Genomic DNA, 13,926 nt, shown 5'->3' on the forward strand with positions numbered 1-13,926 from the left:
TTTCCATCATCCCTGTTCCTGCCGCTCCTCCTGGGTGTTGGTGGTGTCACTATGGCAACGAGCACGCGCCGCACAGGCTCAGTTCTGAAGCGGTTACAGACCTCCGCCGCCTCTCTCTCCGCAGACTAGCGACTTCACCGCTCGTCCCACCCACTAGGTCTCAGATCCATCTCCCTTGGCCTCCGCGCAAGGAGCCGAAGGGCAGCATGGCCAAGGCGGCAGCCTCTTCGCCGTTAGAAGACTTGGATCTGAGTGGAGAGGAGGTCCAGCGGCTCACCTCCGCCTTCCAGGACCCGGAGTTCCGGCGAATGTTCTCCGAGTACGCCGAGGAGCTCACAGACCCTGAGAACCGGCGGCGCTACGAGGAGGAGATCACGGCGCTGGAGCGTGAGCGCGGAGTGGAGGTGCGGTTCGTGCACCCGGAGCCGGGCCACGTATTGCGCACCAGCCTGGACGGGACCCGGCGCTGCTTCGTGAACGTGTGCAGCAACACGCTGGTGGGAGCGCCCAGCACCCAGCCCGGCTCTGGGGGCGCGGTCTCCGGCAGCCAGTGGTCCCTGCCCTACAGCCTGGCCCCCGGCCGCGAGTATGCTGGGGGGCGCGGCACCCGCTACACTGTCTACGATGTGGTCTTCCACCCAGATGCGATCGCGCTGGCCCGGCGCCACGAGCGCTTCCGCCAGATGCTGGACGCCACGGCCCTGGAGGCCGTGGAGAAGCAGTTCGGCGTGAAGCTGGACCGGAGGAACGCCAAGACCCTGAAGATCAAGTACAAGGGGACCCCGGATGCCGCCGTGCTGCGCACGCCCCTGCCCGGAGGCGCGCCGGCCCTGCCCGAAGTGGAGCCGGAGAGCTCTTTCCCCGATTTCCCCTACCCCTACCGATACCCGGCGGCCGGCGTGAGCGCTGCGGTCCCCCGGCCCCAGGAGCCCTCCCCTCCGGAGGCTGTCCGGCAGCCCGCCCCCACCAAGCCTCGCTACAGCGTGGTGCAGCGCCACCACGTGGACCTCCAAGATTACCGCTGCTCCCGGGACTCGGTGCCCGGCACCGTGCCCCAAGAGCTGGTGGTTACCATCGAGTTGCCGTTGCTGCGATCTGCCGAGCAGGCGGCGCTGGAGGTGACGGGGAAGCTGCTATGCCTTGACTCAAGGAAGCCCGACTACCGTTTGCGACTCTCGCTCCCGTACCCAGTGGATGACAGCCGCGGCAAGGCACAGTTCAACAAGGCCCGGCGGCAGCTGGTGGTCACGCTTCCCGTGGCGCCGACCGCCTCGCGCCCGGAGCCCGCCGAGTCGCCGGAAGAGGCAGCCGACCCGCCAGGAACTGACGGCGTGGCCTGCGCTTCCGCTCGCCGGGGGGAGGCGGGCCCGGCGGGGGTTTGTGCTGGAGACGCAAGCTCAGGTCCCAGCCGAACCCGGGCTGCAGACACCGGGATCACCACACTGGACACTGCCGGGAAGGAGCGCGTCGTAGAATCCGAGGAGCGGGATTTCGGCGGGCAAGAGATACCAACCACGGGGACCGGGGAGGAGCCGCCTCCCGGAGCCGGGAACTCACCTGGGGACCGTGGCGGAGGCGCGCTTAGTACTTCCTGCGGGGACCTTGACGCGGGCCTTTCTGTAGGGAGCCCGAGCGTGCGCCCGACCCTCGGCGTGGAGGCTCGCGAGACCCGGGAAGGCACCGGCAGGGAGCCGGATTATCGAGCGATGGGTGGTCCCGGGACCGCCCGCGGGGAAGCTTTGTGTCCGCCTTTGCAGTGTAGTCAGGATGAAGAATCCCTGACTCTGCTCATTCAAGTGCCTTGGATCCTGCCTCAAAGTCTTCAAGGGGAAGTGAACCCCCTCTGGTACAAACTATCTTTCTCTACCCAAGACTTAGTTTACTATTCCTTCTTTTTGCAATTTACTCCAGAGAATAAATTGAGTACCAAGGAACCAGTGGTTAGCATTTCTTCCAACAATGCAGTGATAGACCTGGCCAAATCTCCAGAATGCCATGGATACTGGAGAGAGTGGTATTACGGTTTAAACAACTGTTGTTTGGAGGTAACAGTTCTTTCTTGAGTCTTAATGTTTGACATTCTATTCCACTTATCACAGTCATCCTCACAGTTTATCCTGAACAAAGAGTTTTCCATTATAACTTCTCTCCTGACGACTTGAAGTTGATAACCCTTGATGAAAGACGTCAGTACACGTTAAACGCATAATTGGGGGGGGGGGGAACCAACAACGAAGAAAATTTAACGCATACTCTCTGGTAGATGGGTTTCAAGTCTTCAAAGTTACCCTCAATGCATGAGTGGATTCTCAGGGATCCGTAGACCTCTAAAATTGTATACACAAAGTTGAGGGTTTTCTTCTGGGGAGAAGGACTATAATAACTTTAGTCATATTCTCAAAGGGGTTTGTGACACAAATGGGGAAGAGACATTCTATCATAGCGTTATTTTCAGTTTTAAATAGCTTTTCCCAACCTTAGAAAGTAAATAATAGTTTACTTCCAGAGAGCAAAATTAACTCGGCCTGTGCCAGTTTTTCTGCGGGAAAACCTTAACTCAGACCCAGGGCTGAATCTAAATACCTTGCGTCCTCTGCCATACGGTGCAGCTTAATTTTACTCTCTGATGTTGGTGGGATTGACCTCTAGTGGTCTTTACATTACACTGAAATTGCTTCTTTTGGCATCAGTTTTAATCTCTTCCCTATTAGCATAATGGCTGTCATTTAACAAAGTGTAATATAATCCTTTGTTAGTACCGACATCAGCTCCATCTCTTTTAGTCAAAAACTGAGGGTGACTCTTAGGTTTACCTAGGATATAATTTTGTAGTTACTACTAGGATCTTGAGAGTCAATTCAGTACTCCAGAACTATTGGCAAATACTGGGGGAGGTGGGTGGGGAGAGAACCTACTTAAAATTTGAACTTCTATAGAAATTTTACACTCATAAGTCAACAATTAATTGGTATTTTGATTGAGGTTTGTATCAATGTTACATGTAATTTTTTTTGCTCTTATAAGATCTTCAAGGGTTAAATTCCCTAATTCAGAACACTAGTTGCACAGATTATATATTAAAATTTAAGCTTTGGGCCTTGGGGTTTATTTAACCTGCCAGAAAGTTTTACTTCTTCCTGTGTTTTTCTAGAATTTACTAGTAAGTTAAATTTTTATATTTATGAGGTGTATCTTGTATGAGAAGTGGTTAATTGAAACCCTCCAAAAATGGTAAAATAAATAGGCAGGGCTAGGTAAGATACTTTGTGAGAAAATAAAATATGAAATTGACTATCTGTTTATGTCATCAGAAAGGGGAAATTTAGGAAAGGGCAGTCTTTTTCCTGTAATTGTTTTAGTAAATGAGAAAATAACTCACAAGGTGGGACGAAAGCTTTAATGGACAGCATTTGAGAGAATACTAAAGAATATATTTTAATCTGATTTTCTAGTATCTGAATGTTATTTTAGCAAAGAAACTAGACCAAAATGGGATTAGGGCAACTGTGTTTTATATTTTTGAAGCCTGAAATAGATTTATAATTATAATTACTTCATTAATCATCACATTTGCTGAGGCTGATGGAACCATAATGTTCAATTTTTTTCCTTTAAATTTTACTGGCCTGGCTGTATTAAAGTAGAAAAAAAAGTTTTTTAAAAAATCACAACAGTATTTTGTGAGTAGACATATATAATGATTACATTATTATATGCATTATATGAAAATATTATAAAGAGACTGATTTGTGGCTGTCAAGGTCAGAATTTGTTACTTTACACACAAGTACAAAATACATTTCTGTAAACCTTAAGTCTTCACTGGGAATTTTCGTAGAGCTTTAGGACCTCTGAATTTATTATCTTTTATAGTAAAATTAGTCATTAGATGGAGAGGGCAAGTTTATGCAAATCCTTTCTATTTTAATCATAACCATTGCCATTATAAATGTTACTTTTCTGAGGTAACTGAACTGTCTGGTGTAGTTTTTGCAGTTAATGTGTAAGTCTTTTGCAGAGACATGGACCTTAGAAATGCTTTGCGGGGGAGGGTTGTTTGTACCCTACAGTATTATTCTGTCGCCTAGATCTTCAGATAATACAAGGCAGATTATTTCAAATGTACAGTTTTTCTTTCAGCAAAGCTCACTTTTGTTTGGTAGGTGTTCACAAGTTATGTTTAATAGAAGGGAATTCGAAACATCACTTTCTGATTCCCCTCCCCACCATGCCCCCAGTTTGGACCAAATAATGCATTTGTGTGTATTTGTAATTAATTTGTTTATATTGTAGTACAGAGGAAAAATTTTTATTTGGGGCAATGGTGAACTGATTTGAAGAATTTAAAATATAGTTATTCCTTCAAAGACCTAACCATATACCTATATTCACTTGACATACTTGAATAGGAACAAATTGCTGTGTCTTTGGGATTCCCTGCAAAAGTGATTTTTGTATATCCTATAGTTTGGTAATCTACCGCCTTCCTTTTTTTAATTTTTAAAAAATTTCATTAAGTATAGTTGATTTACAATGTTTTGTTTCCTCATTTTTTTTTTAGATTAGTTGACTTATAGTGTTTCCTCATTCTTACATAGTTATATGCTAGTGTTGCAATGGATTATTACAGTGCTTAAAAATAGAATATAATTATCTTAAATAAAATATTATACTTGGCTCTTACCTAGCCAAGAACTAAAAGGCAAATTGGTCATACAAAATTTGAATGCATCCTGTCTTGTCTATCTTTAGCTGACTCATTAGGAAGTGTTCTAAAATTGAATTACATTTTATAGTTTGGACTACATTTAAAACTAGAGGTGATGTTATTCTTACAAAATACTGAGGGGGGGAAAAAAGGAAGATATGATTTGTAAGTAGGATTATCTGGAGGGAAAGCATACCTGATTTATACAGACCTAGACAAGGAACTATGACTTTATTTTTGGATCTTCTTCTATATATGTGTGTACTCTTGCTATTCTTTTTGCTCTGTTCAATACTGTTTTCTTTGGCCAAAAAAGCATAGGAAGAACATGAAATAAACATTTTAAAAGTGAAGACCTGAACTGTGTGAGAATTGTTATGAGCTGATTTTAGATACAATTCTGTCTGTCAAGTATGACCAATAAAGTAGAATATTTTTTCTCTTTTTATTTTAGGAAAGGTTATTTGTCAATGAAGACAATGTTAATGAGTTTCTTGAAGAGGTCCTGAGCCCTCCATTCAAACAGACATTACCCGTGACTCCACCATTAATTGAAGTTCTTCAGGTTACTGATAGTAAGATTGAAATACATGCAAAGGTAAGGATTTGGGTAGGCTTTATAGATTAGTGATTTGGGGCAAGGTTGAAGCCTGACAAATCACTTAATTCTTGATTTTTTATATCATAACTTTAAATGCACATAATGGCTGGGAAGAGTGATGTTAAGAATACAGACCTTTTTTTGATGTGTATTTTACTATTAAACATCTATGATTCATTTTCACTTATGTTATCTCATTTAATCCCAAAATAACTGTTCAGTGAGGAATAGAGAGAAACTAACATTTGGGAAATGTATTAGTCCAGGGACTAACAACTCTTTTTGATTCTCAAACCACTGGAACTATATATGTTATATATGGTTTGTTCATTCTTTCTAGTTTAAGTTTGGTTATAGTCTTTTATATTAGACAAATAATTTAGTAACTAGCACAGTTGACTTATATGTGAACTAGGTGAGAAAGAGGTTCTGAAGAATCACAGAAATACAGGAAAATTCAAGAATGCCCTTTTTAAATTTTTTGGCTGCTTCTGGAGGCCAAAGAAGAATCTTAGTTTCCTAATAAGGGATTGACCCCAGGTCCTTGGAAGTGAGAGGGTGGAGTCCTAACCAGTGAACCAAGAATGCCCTTATAAGAATAACAGTTACTGGGCTTTATAGGCCATGTTAAAAGATTTGTAGGCTAAGATTGTTTTATCCTGAAGGAGATGAAGAGTCAGTGAAAGGATTTAATTAGAGAATCAATGCCAGGTTTGCACTGATAAAAAATGACTGGCAGCATTTGGAGATTGACTTTGAAGGGGAAGCCAGGAAGTGGATTTGCAAGTCTACCAGCTTATTCCTTCACAACTTAAAAGTTTCCAGAGGGTATAATTTACTTTTCTGTTTGTTTCAATGAATTATTAATATGCTGTTTCTCTTAACATAGTTGCAAGAATGCAGTAACTCTGAGCAGCTTCATGAAAAAGAAGAAAGAGTCCATGAAGGAAGTCCTCTAACAGAAAAAGAAAATATAGAACATGCTACCACTTCAACAACTGATTCTGATTCATCTGTAGCAGTCACAGTACTAGAAGCAGACAGTTGTTCAGTCACATGCTTGCAACAAGGGGCTCTTGATGTTTCTCAAAAGCTGTTTGCAAAGTCTCAGCAACCTAAGTCAGAAAAGGAACATGAATTTATAAAAGACAAAAGTGCTGTTTATGCAAATGAAAGAAAAGATAACTTAAAAGAACCAGTAATAACTGAAGAGAAAGAATTGGATGGAAATCACCCATCTTCGTTACTGAACAAAACTGCAGTTCACAATACACCTGGTTTTGACCACATAAAGGAAACCAATATGCAGGATGGTAGTGTGCAGATCTTTAAAGATCATGTGACTCACTGCTCATTCAGTTTTCAGAATTCTTTGCTTTATGACTTGGATTAATTCTGTATCATTTTTTAGAGGCTGAGTAAAAACTTTTGGACATGAAACAGATTGTTTACTATCTTAAAACCAAAAGTATTCAAAAAAGTATAAAATTAAAATTTGTCTTTTTATTCTTATGGGGAAACTGAAGGTATATTTTGTGTGTGTACGTGTACACAGAGTTTATGTCAATACAAAGCTTCCTTAATTATGGACGTAAGTTTTGTGATTCCTCTGTTGTATGTTTTTTCTAATGGAGAGTTAAATGTTTAGTGTCAATACAACCTGTTTATAGTCTTATTTTTGGCTTTTGTTTGCTATTACTTTAATAAAGTTTCAAAATATAGTGTCACAAAAAGTAATTCTCAAGAATGTAATGAACTAAAAGCACACACAATAGAGTGTGTGTGTTGGGGGAAGGAGAATCTCAAAACTATGTGTTTATAAGTCTCACTAAATAGGATTTATTCAGTATTTATGCTTGTCATAGAGATTCTGAAAGAACTTTATTAACCAATGTTAAATGATCCAAACAATACAAATACACTGAAATTTAGCATTTTTGCTTCAACTCTGTATCTTATTCTTCTCATATGTAAGTCACCATATAAATGTGTGGGTATACACATATATATAAATAAAGGTTATTAATGACTTTGAAAACTCAAAATTTAAAATAATTTTTTGGAAATCAGTAAAACATTCCTTGGTTTTATAAAATTAGTTTACAAGTTTTAGAACAAGACAATTTAAGAAAATCTGAGAATTTACTCCAATAGGAAAATTGTCTTCCTTATAGTATTACATGAAGACAACAACAAAAGCTAGTGTTTTCTAATCAGTTTCTTTTATAATACCTAAAAGAGGGCAACAGATGTTTTTTAATAGTTGCTAAATTATGAGTTTTGTGGAATATTTTATATAAGGCCAGGAGAAAATTGCAATAGTTTCTTTTTTCTCTCACAAAAAGTTTTAGGACAACAGGAAAGAAAGTATAGAAAGGAAAATATTTGTTGATCCATTTGCTGACCCCAAGACCATGAGCTGATGATGTATTTCTGTTCCGAAGTCAGCTACTAACTCAAACCTCTGGCCTTACCTTAGTCCAGGAAACTGCCTAATTTCTTTAGTCTTTTTGAACTAGGGAGGTCAGGTCAGAGCACCAAAAACCGAACAACCCCTGGCAGTTCATCCTGATATACACTTTATCTCCAATAAAACCTGGACCCAACTGGGCTGCAGGCAGTATAAAGGAACCCATAAAACAGAACTATTTGCGCCATTATAGATGACCACATACATTTTTCAACCATGACAGGAATTATTTGATTCAGTAATAATTTTGTGACTGTCCATTAGGGTACACAGTCTTTAGGCTGAAATGACTATTTGCAGTATCAACACAGAAATTAGTCTATGAGTATACTTTCGGTTGAATGCAATTATGTATGTTAAGGGAAACATATGTTAAATATGGAATAAATTTTAAGCCTGTTTCTTGTTTTAAAAAGTGCGATTTCTGGTAAAATAAAGCCTGCTCTAGAACATGTTTCACTTTGGCAGGACTGAACTTTGTTTCATTTCTGGCTGTATTTCACTTACACAGCAGCTTTTTATTGCTCATTATCTCTACATGGCTAATTTGAAAGCCAGTTTCCTCCAAAGGGAATGGACTGTCAAGAGCTGGGTTTTATTTCAAACTTACTTATACAATGTAGAAATAAAATGTAATGCTAATTTTAAACCTTCAAGAGTGTCTTTAGTGGACTTTGATGTAAAATTATTCTGAAAAACGATTAGGAACCTTTTTATGGAAAAACAAATATTTTATTTTGGCAGCACTAAAAGAAAAAAAAAATCACTGTATTTCTACATTGAGGTGAAAAGTGTTTAAACTTTCTTATCAGTCAAATACATTCCAAAAGAAAGTGTGTTCTATGCAGGTTCCAGAGCACAGGCAATTCTTAACACAATAATACAGGAATCTTTAATACTGAAAATGACTCTGTTCTGACAGGGTGTTTAACAAACCTAATTTTCGAATTATAAAACCACTGAAGCAACCTCTTCCTAGTTACTGTGTCAAGAGTGAAGCTGGGCTTGTTACATTAATACTCAATTTCACTGTAATACTTTTTACTGATATGACAATTTTAAATAAATTTTGCTGTACTTAAGTCTTGAAAGTGAAAAAGTGTACAAAGTTCCAGATAAAAAGATTAATAGATGCAAATAAAGTTTCCCCTCTTCTATCAATTAACAGTGATTACCTCTAGCAGATACACACTGAACTTTAAAACGCAATTCTCAAAATGAAAACTTGCGTTTTAAATCTTAATCAGACATAAAAGGAAAAGATGACTATATTTGGACAACTTTTACAAGAATTTTGTTGTATTAAAGCAGAAACCAGTTCCTAAACTTTTTTATTCAATTGTATATCCTATTTGGACAAATATCAAAAATAGAAGACTGTCACTACTTTTGCTTTTGTAATTGTGATTTTCTTTTTTTTACTGCAGCCTTCTATAACTTTTACAGAGTTCATGGTCCCTAATATCTCCCCACCCTCCATTTTTCCTAGGTGGGGAAAGGGCTGTCATAAACTTCTCACTAATAGTTAGAGTTTCTGGAAACAGGTACTGTTTGTTATTATTTAAGAGTGACTCAAGTTGGGCACTCTGGGTGGCTGGTCTACAAGTTTTTTGGTGATGCATACCACAGTCTCCAGCATGAAAAATCCTAGGAACTTGAGGAACCAGCACTTTCCAGAATTTTGGAAGACAAGATACAGTCAAATATTGAAGGGTCCAGTCCCAGTTATAATCATCGTAAGTACAGAAAGTGTCTGTGCACTCAATCAGCTTTTGATAGGCTTCCCGGGTCAGGGCCAGACCCATATTGTGCTCTGTGGATTTCCACGTTTTCACATCTACTTTGTCAGCCACGTCATAGAAATTTCGAATGGCAGTATAGGTCCCCAGGGAGAGAACATCACACTCAGGGCACTCTAGCTGCTTTAATTTCCACATCTTTTTGAAGACATGGTAAAAGTCTGGGGCTAAGTAGTGATCCTCTTCTAGGAAAAGTATGAGGCCAGCATAGTCTCGAAGGACTTTGACCCTCTCCCATACAAAATGCAGCTTCCACCACCAGTGGTGTTTGGTTTGGGAGAACTTGGCCTCTCTATAATGGCCGAAGGAGTCGGGATATTCAGCATTAATGCATCCCATCCGCAAAGCTGCATTCTTCTCCACGTCTCTGGGGCAATCTCTGGGGTCAGTGCCCGGGAACTCGTTAGGGTACAACTGAATGCTGAAAGGAAAGAACACCTGCAGAACTGGACAGAAATCCACCCCAGCAATCAGCTGATTGATTTCGGTCGACCAGAAGTCATGGCTAAAGATGACGAGGATGTCGTCGATTCCCTGGGCTTTTCGAAGTGAGTCCAGCAGCAGTTTGAGGTATTCGGGCCGGTTGTGCACCTGGACCACCAGCGCCAGCTCTCGGGGGGTCCAGGACCCGGCCTTATCTACATTCCTCAGCGTCTGGTCAAAGTTCAGCTGGTACACTAGGGACCGGTACCGCAGCGTCAGATTGTCCACCTCGGGCTGCGGGGCCGCGGCGACCAGCGGAGCCGCCGACTCGTTGGAGCCCCGGCGGATGCCCACCGACACGGCGGGATGGTCCCCAGCCCGGGCGCCCGCACCCCGCGCGGGGTCGGCGTCCAGCAGCGGCGGGGCGAGGGCCTCGTTCTTCCTTTGTCGCCCATTGCTGCTCCAGAGGACGAAGCCGCAGGCGGCCACCACGAGCGTCAAGATCAGCACCTTCCGCTTATAGATGCGGAACCTCATGTTCTCCGGGGCCGGGAGCGCGGGCAGGCGGGCGGGCGGGCGCGGAAAGCAGCCAGCGGCCCCGGCGGGGAAGGGGCGGGCGGGCGGCAACCGTGGCGGTGGCCTGCAGTAGTCGGAACTGGCCCCCGAAGCTGCCCCGCTAACTCATCCCGGGCCCCGGGGGTCCCGAGACCCGCAGGTTTTCAGCTCCCCCGCGCCGCCCGGGCTCCACACATTTTCACCTGGCAACTGCAGCTCGGGCAGCGGCCCCGCCGCTAGGAGCAGAGGCACGGCGTCGCTTCGGTCCTCTCCATCCAGCACCGGCCCGGGAAGAAGCCCGACGCGGCCCCGCTGTACCTCGACTCCGTTACCTGCGCCTCCAGCGGCCCTGCGTCCTCCGCGCTCTCATCTCTATTCGGCCCCGGACATCCCGGAACGAGAAACACAACCTCGCCTGGCCTCACTCCGGCGGCGACTGTCCTGACAGGCAGCAACTGGCCCGCCGAGCACCGCGGCCCGGGGACCCACACCCCTCCGGCCCGCCCCTGGCCGTCGGTTGGCGCTTCCCGGACACGTCCGGAGACGCCCGGCCGTCGCTGCCCGCCACCTATTGGTCCGCGGCACTGCCGCTCAGGCTCAGTTCCTACTTCCGCCACGTCCCTCCTTTTCCTGTGAGGCGCGAGACGAGCGAGACAGGAACGTGGACGTCGGGTCTCTCGGTAAGCCAGGTGTCGGGTGGTGGGCGGTCACGGCGGAGCCTCCAGTGCTCAGGATTCGAGGCTGGCCGGGCCGGACCTGGTGAGCCCTGTGAGGAGAGGGAGGGCGAGGTTTGCCGCCTTGGTTAGTGGATTTCCAGAATTCACTTTTCCCTTCCGGAAAGGGCGCTCCCATGGCGGCTGCTGGGCCTGGCGGCACTCAGTAAGGACACGTCAGCCTTTAGCGCTTTTACGGGTGACGGTGCTTTGAAGGCAAAAGTGAAACTAGGCAGATGCAGTCCTCGAAGGGACTGAGCGGGGCCGTGGCGGTGGTTCTACACCGCGCTCCGAGCCAGGCATGCCCGGGAGCTAGAACATGGAGGGAAAGGGTGCGCCGAGAGTCGAAAATAAACTCTAGCCTCGGCCCTCTCTCTGCCGGAGAAAATAAGGTATCCCACCACTACGCTTTAGTTGTTGGGCAACCACGATAATATAGCCCCAAAGGATCCCACTTTGTACGCGGGACTGACCGTACTGGGCGTCCCTGTGCTGCTACTCTTGCTGTTTTTCAGTGAGTCTCATTCTGTAAATCTAAGCATTCCAAAAAGTTGTGCACTTACTCATACGGAAAATGAGTACTTGGTGGATTTATACGTTGCTGTTTCAAGTGTTCTAATGTTTGCTCCCGTGTCTTACAACAGTTTGCACCGCGAAGACACTTCTGCTGCAAAGATGGTCAATGTACCTAAAACCCGAAGGACTTTCTGTAAGAAGTGTGGAAAGCATCAGCCTCACAAAGTGACCCAGTATAAGAAGGGCAAAGATTCCCTGTATGCCCAGGGAAAGAGGCGCTATGATCGGAAGCAGAGTGGCTACGGTGGGCAAACCAAGCCAATTTTCCGGAAGAAGGCTAAAACCACAAAGAAGATCGTGCTGAGACTTGAATGCGTTGAGCCCAACTGCAGATCCAAGAGGATGCTGGCCATTAAGAGGTGCAAGCATTTTGAACTCGGAGGAGATAAGAAGAGAAAGGGCCAAGTGATCCAGTTCTAAGCTTTGGGATTCTTTTGTTCTTATGTTTTGAGAGGAAAATGTTGAAGTTAAAGAAAAATTGCCTGAATGAGAATAAATAGTGATACTCCTACTAAAATCTTTTGTATGTTTTACATTAGTTGCATGCCTAATATGGTTCTAAATTAAAATAATGGTAAATTATTTGTGGGTTAAAGTTCATCCTTTTATCAAATTCATTATTTAAATTTTGTTCCACAAGAACTGGCATTTTATATTTATATATAAAGAAGATAGGAGTCCCACCTCAAGTTTTCTAACTAGGTTATGGAGATAAATCATAAAGAAGGGAAAAACTGATGGTTTACTTTTTCAGGTTAATTTCAAATATGTATTTATGTTGGGTGAATTCATAATTATGATAGATGAGCTGCTGGGAAATCAGATTTGGAAAAAAAGTAAATGACAAGTGCTCAGCCATTAAAAAGAATGAAATAATCCCGTTTGCAGTAACATGGGTGGACTTGGAGATTATCATACTAAGTGAAGTAAGTCAGAGAAAGACATGACATGGCTAAAAGATAAAAATGAATTTAAAATTGTACAAAACAGACTCAGATTGAGAACAAATTTCTGATGGGGGGAAGGGACAGAGTGGGAATTGGGGATTGACATGTACACACTGCTATATTTAAAACAGATAACCAACAAGGACCTATTGTATAGCACAAGGAATTCTGTTGAATATTCTGTAATGACCTAAATGAGGAAATAATTTGAAAAACAGATCCATGTATAACTGAATCACTTTGCTGTACGCCTGAAACTAACACAATATTATTTGTGCTATGCTCCAATATGAAATTTGAAAAGTGAAGGGGATAAGCTAGACCTGTGAATAGTGGACTGAGTGAAACAGAGGATCCAAATTGAAAAAATTAAAAACTGACATTGGGAATTCCCTAGTGGTCCAGTGGTTCAGACTGGGTGCTTTCATTGCTAATAACATTGGTTCAATCCCTGGTCAGAGAATTAATATTCTACAATGGCTGCCAAAAAAAAACCCTGACTTTTCTGCAAGTGTACACTCCAGCAGGGACTACTAGCCACATATAGCTACTTATATTAATGCAATGCCTCACTTACATTACATTTATTGCTCAATAGCCACATGTGGCTAATGACCACCCTATTGGACAAGAGACAGAACAAACAATTCCATCAGTTTTTTGGACAGTACCTTTTTAGACCTCAGTCTTGAATGTAAGGTAGGAGTTGATAATGGACTTCTAACTACAAAAAGTTCTGAAGCTTGTTAAAAGAGCATGATTTCATGAAAACATAAATTCTTGTTTGAACCCTTTTGAGCATACTTGGGGTGGGGGGGTACTCAAATGTTATAAATTGACTGTGGGGAGGGTTGAGGAGGTAAACAACTATGAATAAAACAAAGGTAAAATCAGAATGAAAGAAGTGAGTCTAGTAAACACAGGCAAAAAAGAAAAAGGAGTTTGCATATCGAGTGAAAGGAAAAATAAATTGGGAAGGGGTATGGTTATGAGAACAAATTTTGCTTTCTGTACATGAATTTTAAGTAGGCTAAGATACTTACATGGAGATGGCTTGTAGAGAGGAAGAATGCAAAGGGCTGGAGTGTAGGAATAACATGATTAGCACTTATTCCCAACATAGACTATTATACC

The 13,926-nt window shown here is 43.1% G+C and overlaps 3 protein-coding genes across 4 annotated transcripts; 2 read left to right on the forward strand and 1 right to left on the reverse strand.

The window, feature by feature from the left end:
• Positions 1-206: 206 nt before the first annotated feature.
• DNAAF2 (dynein axonemal assembly factor 2) lies at positions 207-7,318 on the forward strand. Of its 2 annotated transcripts, XM_068963981.1 has the most exons (3): positions 207-2,045; positions 5,163-5,306; positions 6,199-7,318. In XM_068963981.1, exons 1-3 carry the CDS (start codon positions 207-209, stop codon positions 6,700-6,702), a joined length of 2,487 nt encoding a protein of 828 aa, XP_068820082.1. In that variant the 3' UTR covers positions 6,703-7,318. The 2 variants fall into 2 exon arrangements, with proteins under 2 accessions (XP_068820082.1, XP_068820083.1); XM_068963982.1 differs by lacking the exon at positions 5,163-5,306.
• Positions 7,268-10,538, reverse strand: MGAT2 (alpha-1,6-mannosyl-glycoprotein 2-beta-N-acetylglucosaminyltransferase). Its single transcript, XM_068963984.1, has one exon. It carries the CDS (start codon positions 10,536-10,538, stop codon positions 9,198-9,200), a length of 1,341 nt encoding a protein of 446 aa, XP_068820085.1. The 3' UTR covers positions 7,268-9,197.
• Positions 10,539-11,175: 637 nt separating this feature from the next.
• RPL36AL (ribosomal protein L36a like) lies at positions 11,176-12,415 on the forward strand. Its single transcript, XM_068965275.1, has 2 exons — positions 11,176-11,236; positions 11,914-12,415. The coding sequence occupies exon 2, from the start codon at positions 11,945-11,947 to the stop codon at positions 12,263-12,265; it is 321 nt and encodes a 106-aa protein (XP_068821376.1). The 5' UTR covers positions 11,176-11,236; positions 11,914-11,944; the 3' UTR covers positions 12,266-12,415.
• Positions 12,416-13,926: the final 1,511 nt, after the last annotated feature.

The sequence above is a fragment of the Capricornis sumatraensis genome, chromosome 2, assembly GCF_032405125.1.
Source record: "Capricornis sumatraensis isolate serow.1 chromosome 2, serow.2, whole genome shotgun sequence".
Classification (NCBI taxonomy): Eukaryota; Metazoa; Chordata; class Mammalia; order Artiodactyla; family Bovidae; genus Capricornis; species Capricornis sumatraensis.

Excerpts from the sequence above, each read along its gene's own strand:
- RPL36AL (XM_068965275.1), top strand. The coding sequence starts at position 11,945 with ATGGTCAATGTACCTAAAACCCGAAGGACTTTCTGTAAGAAGTGTGGA.
- DNAAF2 (XM_068963981.1), top strand. The coding sequence starts at position 207 with ATGGCCAAGGCGGCAGCCTCTTCGCCGTTAGAAGACTTGGATCTGAGT. Across the intron at positions 2,046-5,162 it reads TAAACAACTGTTGTTTGGAG|GAAAGGTTATTTGTCAATGA; the intron begins GTAACAGTTCTT and ends TTTTTATTTTAG. Across the intron at positions 5,307-6,198 it reads AGATTGAAATACATGCAAAG|TTGCAAGAATGCAGTAACTC; the intron begins GTAAGGATTTGG and ends CTCTTAACATAG.
- MGAT2 (XM_068963984.1), bottom strand. The coding sequence starts at position 10,538 with ATGAGGTTCCGCATCTATAAGCGGAAGGTGCTGATCTTGACGCTCGTG.